This window comes from Suillus subalutaceus, assembly GCF_016647625.1.
Source record: "Suillus subalutaceus strain FC151 chromosome Unknown DFJ58scaffold_98, whole genome shotgun sequence".
NCBI classification, from domain to species: domain Eukaryota; kingdom Fungi; phylum Basidiomycota; class Agaricomycetes; order Boletales; family Suillaceae; genus Suillus; species Suillus subalutaceus.
Genome location: NW_024540347.1, coordinates 187399 through 193853, shown reverse-complemented (window position 1 = coordinate 193853; position 6455 = coordinate 187399). Strand labels below are relative to the sequence as shown.

Below are 6455 nucleotides of genomic sequence, written 5' to 3'. Positions count from 1 at the left end.
GGAGTTGTTTCACGACTCTCCACCGGCTGGACACCCTGGACGTGCCAAAACCTTAGAATTAATTTCCAGAAACTATTGGTGGCCTTCAATGACGAAGTATGTCCATGATTACGTAGATGGTTGTGATCAATGCAAACAAACGAAAGTGTTCCCCAGTAGACCAACGGGACCTTTACAGCCAAATGAAGTTCCAGAAGGACCTTGGCAAACGATCTCATGCGACCTGATAGTGGACTTACCAAAGAGTGAAGGATGCGACAGTATATTTGTTGTTGTTGATCGATTTTCAAAACAATCGCACTTCATCCCCACCACCAAAGACGTAGACTCGAAGGGAATTGCCGAGCTATTTCTAAGAAATGTATGGAAACATCATGGTACACCCAAAGAAAGTGATTTCAGACAGAGGAACACAGTTCATCTCGAAGTTTATAGGACAAGTATCGAATAGATTAGGAACGAAATGGTCTGCCTCGACCTCCTATCATCCCAGGACAGACGGACAAACAGAACGTGTAAACCAAGAAGTTGAACAGTACTTGCGCATGTTTGCCTCATATAGACAGAATGATTGGGTATCTTGGCTGCCAATAGCAGAGTTTTCACATAACAATGCAGTCACAGTAACCGGTCACAGTCCGTTCAAAGTCCTCTATGGACACCCTTGGCAGCACTTTTTAGTGCTTCCCACGGTCTGTCAGACCCAGTTTTCGTGTATGGCACAACATGTCTCTGAGACATCCCTCTCCCCGGAGGGTCTCCCTCAATTCCTTAAGAGTAACCAGTGTACCCTCATGGGCCTCATTGGAGGGTTAACTGGTTAGCTCTGATTATTGCAGAAGGTGCCTAACAGCCTCCACTACGTCAGCATGGGTCTCTCGCCCCTCGTCAACATAACTTGGAGCCTCTCAGGTGTGCTCCTCGGACCTCCACATATGTTTTCCCTTATGTTATATCTTCATATTTATGTCGGAAGGGGTCTCTCGCCACTCGTCAACATAACTTGGAGCCTCTTGTGCTCCTCTACTTATGTTTTCCCTTATGTTTTATTTCATATCTTCGTCACTCACATTTATGTTTTTCCCCACCCGCTACTTCTCATATGTTTTTTTTTGCTTTTGTCGTTGTATTTATGTTGTAAAATGTCACTTTCCAATAAACATATCACGCTCCAGTTTCGCAGCGATTTCGAACAAGTTCTGAAGCAAACCAAAGCAGGCATTGGAGCCGCTATACTGATATTATCAAGACAAGGAAAAATGTAACGACCGCATGTGTAGCTACATAAATAGGGTACGAAAGCGGGACGAGTGTAGGAATGAGCAAACCACCATAGCAAGTTATCAGCATAAACAGACGAAGTAAGCACAAGAAGAAGAACCAAAGAGCAACCCAACCAATGACAAAAGCACGGGTGCATCAAAAGCCGATTATGATGAAGGAGGAGGTGGAGGGAGAGTGTGATCACGACTAAATGCTCGTGGCACAGCATAGTCCGAAGATGAAGATGCAACACTGTGGACGTTGTCCATCCATCTGGAATCCTGGTTACGAGCCCTGCCTTGAGGGTACCCCACTGTCACGGTATGGTCCTCCACCAAATCCCCGACGCTCGTCAAGGTCATTGCGTCGAGCATAGTCCGGACCAGGCACTGGGCTGTATCGGCTTGGGTATGAACGTTCACGCTCACCATGAGCATAAAGGGTGTCGCGGTGTGACTCCAAGGCTGGGGAACCATCCCGTGTGGTGAACTCGCTGTCAATGCGAGGATCAGTAGGTCCATAATAGTTGCGAGGTTGCAGACTAGTGTAGCGGTGATTGTGAGAGTCACGGTGGTACAAGACATCACGAGAGAGGTGAGCATCACGCTCGATCGTAGGAGTCTCTTCACGACGTCGCATGGCATCATGCATGTACCATGGCTCACGAGAATGGGCACGAAGAGGTTGACGAGTGTCACGGAGGGTATCACGTGGGTCGTGATGGGCAGTATCTCGAACATCATAGAGGACCTCATGACGAGGCTCGCGGGGATTGCGAAGAGGACCCCCCTCGTGAAGGTCGTCGCGAGGGTCAGAGATGACCTCCTGATGACGTTCCTGTTGGTGGTGAGGAGGGTTATCCTCACGAGATGATGACGTACAGGGAGCTTGTGATGAGCTTGGTGTAGGTCATGTGGAGGGTCGTGGGGGTTACGAGAGTCACGAACTGCATCGTGAAGACCCTCAATGGGTTTGGCGATGCGAGGGAGTTCCTGCTGCTTGTCCGCTGGCTTAGCATTGTGTGTTACCTCGGCCAAGCCTTCCTGTAAAGATTCTGCCGTGACATTGACCGAAGTAGGGGAGATGACACTCTCAGCAACCTTCTTGCCCTTGTCGACCTCAGATTCGTCTGACTGGCTGTATGCCATGCGGTGAGCACGCTTCATTTTACCTTTGGAGTCCTTGGTGATTCGGCGTGGTTTGACTGGAGGATAGATGGACATTAGTTATGTAGCAAGAAAATGTGAAATCGCTTACCCTTAGTCCGCTCAATATATGGTTCATCTTTAGGTCGCGCTGGAACCACAGCTATCAGCCTTGAGTCAAACGAAGTCAAGTGAGAAAAAAGTGTGCTCACTTTCAGGCTCTGGTGATCCCGCCACACTCGATGATCCCACTGTCAATGGGGACAACGGGCCACCCTTCGTCGGAGAGGTTGATGGTAAGGGAAGTGCTTTGGGTGGTTTCGTCTGAGCCCGTGACCCTTTCTTCCCTACTTTTGAAGTATCAGTCCTTCTCCTCGGATGATGCTTGCCTCTTTGACGCACAAGACGTGTTCGTAGCCTTAGCCTTCAGTTTCCTCTTCTTCCCGCGTGCTTCGTCATACTCGGTATCAGGCTCTTCGACATCCTCGGTCGAAGTAATTGAGATAACCTCGCTCGCTGCTGCAGTTGGTTCCGGCTTTTGAATGATTTTGACTGGGCGTGAGCGTGGTGCTGCCACAACCTTGAATGGGCGCGAGGGCAGGGGCGGTGGTAGTTCTACTCGCATGGTAGGTTTTCGGAGCTTGGGAGCAGCAGGTACTGCTGGGCGATCATCACCCGAGTCGGAGTCGGAGTCGTCGTCGTCATTATCGGAGGGTGGGAGAGGGGCCTGAGGCGCTTTTTTCTTTCTTAACCTTTGTAGCTGCACTGCTGGGCTGGAGACGAACTGGGCCATGGTAGTCGGTATCACCATTAGCAAATAGTCGTCGAGCACCCTCATGAGGCCACTCGGGTGGCGGTGCGATGCCTGTAATGACTGGCCTCTCGGAGGCCATCACAGCTGCTACACATGAGGTTAAAACCCAAAAGTGCATATTAAAAGGTAAACAAAACTCACCTCGGTGTGCCTTGTCAACTTTGAAGACTTGCATGGTTCCTCCCTTCAACGCATCTATCAGCGTTACAATTTCCTTCTGAGTCAGCGCGCCGATGCCCTTGTTCTTCGAGTTTTCATTGTGAGCTTCGCCAGGCAAGAGACACTTATGAGCCGGATAGCCTCTAATACAGAGATTGGCATCAGCAAGGGCGCTTGACATGCCCTTCCAAGGGAAATTTTTATCCCAGGCGCACTTGCCTCCAAGTTGGGCTATTTGTAGTTTAGGTCAAATGAATAAAAGGAGTGTCGACGTTCTAACATACCAACTTGTCTGATAAGTTCGAGCTTGATCCATTTCAAAGCCATCATCCCGTCCCTCAGGAGCCTGAGACTGATCACGATCATGGCTCAGGGTTGAATTTGGAGTTGAAGGGGTCGTTGCGGGTGCCATCGTTGCGGGGTGCCATCATTGAATGCTTCATCCACCGCAGCTAAAGATGTAGTATTACTGTGCGGGCATAAGTCATAGCATAAACAAAATTTAAGTGTACACTCACTACACGTGAGCCTTGAGATGCCCGACGATGGCATCATCGCTTGCACGACATCGTGTCTCCCAGAACTGTCTCTTTAAGTATACGTCAGGATGTAGAGTACAAAGAGACTTACCCCTGCAGCACCTGGCGTGTTATACGAGTGGCCAAGTGAACCATCTTCATTGACTACTTTCCCGCAGAGCACGATCGCTGCTTCAAAGCCTGACTTCATAGCGGCAGACTCGAGCTGTGATTACAACATGAGGGGATGATGGAACTTCGGGAAAGAAAACGTACAATCTGTATCACCCTTCGATAGTGTTTCTGGAATCCATGTCCACGCTGAGCTATTGTTTGAGGCGATGATCCGAGGAGTGATGCCTCCTCATGCATGAGCAGGATATCTTGGTAAGAGTCAGGATAGGCCTCTTTGAATTTGTCGTAACATTGCGTGCGCACAGTTGCACCTATAAGGGTTATAAACGTCCTGCGCAACAAGATATAAAATAATACTTACTTGGCGTGCCACCTCCAGCCTGGGCTTCTTTGCCAATGCGCGCGAGTTCTATCTGCATATGCTCTTTGAAGTAGTTGGCGTATAGGTTCCAATAGTTAGTGCCATTCACGGTGCGTCCACGACTCTTCAAGAATAGGTTGATCAATTGGGAAGTAGGGAGCGTGGTGGATGTAGCGAGCTCAAGAAAGCAGCGCTCTACTGCAGCAAACCCAACATCAAGTGCTGCATTCACCTCTGCAGACCTGCGTCCAGTGACCGTAAGTCCTTCATCATGGGTCACTGGCTCGTGTTCCTCAGGAAAGCGTGCACGAGAGGTAGAAGGATGGCCTCCTAAGTCCATCTGGGAATTGGAACCGCTCAGCAAAGTACCGATAGTATTTGTTGAGGTGGTGCTATCACCATCCTTGAAAGGCGTCGGTGGAATGACATTGGTGGTTGGGAGGGCAGGCAGGTGATCATGAGACGATGATGACGGAACTGGCTGAAGGACGAATGGTGAGACTTTGCCAGCAAGATCCTCAGTCAATCCAGAATGGGTTTGGCCTGTAGCATGAGGATCTAGCGAGCATCCACGAGAGGTCAAACCCGATGAACTCACAGGAAAAGTGTAACTTGGCGGAGGTGCTAGGTGGTCCATATCCTGGGGGACGAAGTGATTTTGCGATCCTCCAGATAAATAAGATTCGAACCCCATCATGCTAAAGGTATCCGAAGAGTTGGGATCCATCCAGGCGTGTGGCTGGTTCATGGAACCAAAAAACACATCCTGGAGCTGTTCAGGAGCGTGTGGGGCAGGAAAGGGTGAGGCATGGCGACTACTACCCACATGGAGCATTGACGATGATGTTTCGCTTGTCGAGATAGCAGCCGGCACCGCATGAGGTAAGTTAGGTGCAGGATCTTGCCCTTCCACAGCGAGGCGTTGATAAGCCTGGCGGCGGGTAGATGCACCTTTGACAAGGCCGGCATCCCGCTCTGTAGCCTTGAGCTTACTCCTGAGTCGCGAAGGAGTCAGCTCAACGGGTGGTGATGGGTTACGACGGCCACCACCAAACTGCTCTTGCATGTAATCGAAGGTATCAGGAAGACCCATGTAACTCGGGTGAGGAGATGATGGGTTATCGGGGATGTTTTGCGTCATGTCTACAGTGTGGTCAATATTGGAAGAAATATATGACAGCACGCGTACTTACTCGTACTATGTGCAGTAGATGCCAATTTTTGCAGACCGTCTATTGGGCGGTTTGCGCAAGAGTATATCAGATGGGAAATCAGAAGGGGCAGAAAAAAACCTACAGCGCCTTCATATTTATGAGGCTGATTTGAGCTGATGCAGACTAAACAAGTTAGAATGGTATGCTAGCATGGAATTAAACAAACGTACAAGATATTTGAATAGGCCCATCTGGCAAGGTAACCAAGAGGGTGTGAGCGAGGCTCTCGGGATGCTCGAGAGGCTAATAAGAGGGTTCAGAACGAAAGGAATGAGGATAACGCTGTACATAATGCTAAATGACTCACGTTGAAATGAAATGCTTGAGCTGGCAACCAAAGTGTAATTCTGCGTGTATATGAAGAAGTGAAAGCAGGAGGCTTACCGGAAGATCGTGAGGGAGGCTCAAGGGTGGCTCAAGAGGCTCAAAAGAAGCGAATACCGCCAACGATCGATCACGACCCGAGTATCCGCATGTTCAGAAAAAAAAGTACAATTCCGAAAAGATTGCTTGTATAAACATGTCATCTACGTTATTTGAAATCATTAAGATTCAGTCATACCGTATCTGTTACGCTTGGCAGGCCGATGTTCACTCTCACTAACATGTAACTCATCATCATATTCAGAAGTCGATGCAGACTGCTCGACAGAAGTGATGGGCGGGATAAGGTTGGTGTGATTAGAAACTGCTCTGGAAGCTGACCGGAGTAGCGGGCGTGATATGGTGCGAGCAGTGGATGATGGTATTGCCCTAGAAGCTGGCCGGGGTGGTGGGCGTGATATCTCTACAAAAACCTGAGTACGACGAGTAGGGTGTATAGCAGGACGAGCAGCAGGTGCAGGA

At 49.3% G+C, this 6455-nt stretch overlaps 2 protein-coding genes across 2 annotated transcripts; both read right to left on the bottom strand.

Annotated features, from left to right (window-relative positions):
* Nucleotides 1-3112: 3112 nt before the first annotated feature.
* DFJ58DRAFT_664579 (uncharacterized protein) lies at nucleotides 3113-3562 on the bottom strand (the record flags this gene model as incomplete). The annotated part of the gene is made up of 1 exon (XM_041382441.1): nucleotides 3113-3562. One exon carries the CDS (start codon nucleotides 3560-3562, stop codon nucleotides 3113-3115), a length of 450 nt encoding a protein of 149 aa, XP_041240940.1.
* A 613-nt stretch (nucleotides 3563-4175) lies between these two features.
* Nucleotides 4176-4666, bottom strand: DFJ58DRAFT_614517 (uncharacterized protein; the record flags this gene model as incomplete). The annotated part of the gene is made up of 2 exons (XM_041380944.1): nucleotides 4176-4345; nucleotides 4408-4666. Coding segments are annotated over 2 exons (429 nt in total), but the record flags the coding sequence as incomplete, so codon positions are not given.
* Between the last annotated feature and the right edge of the window lie 1789 nt (nucleotides 4667-6455).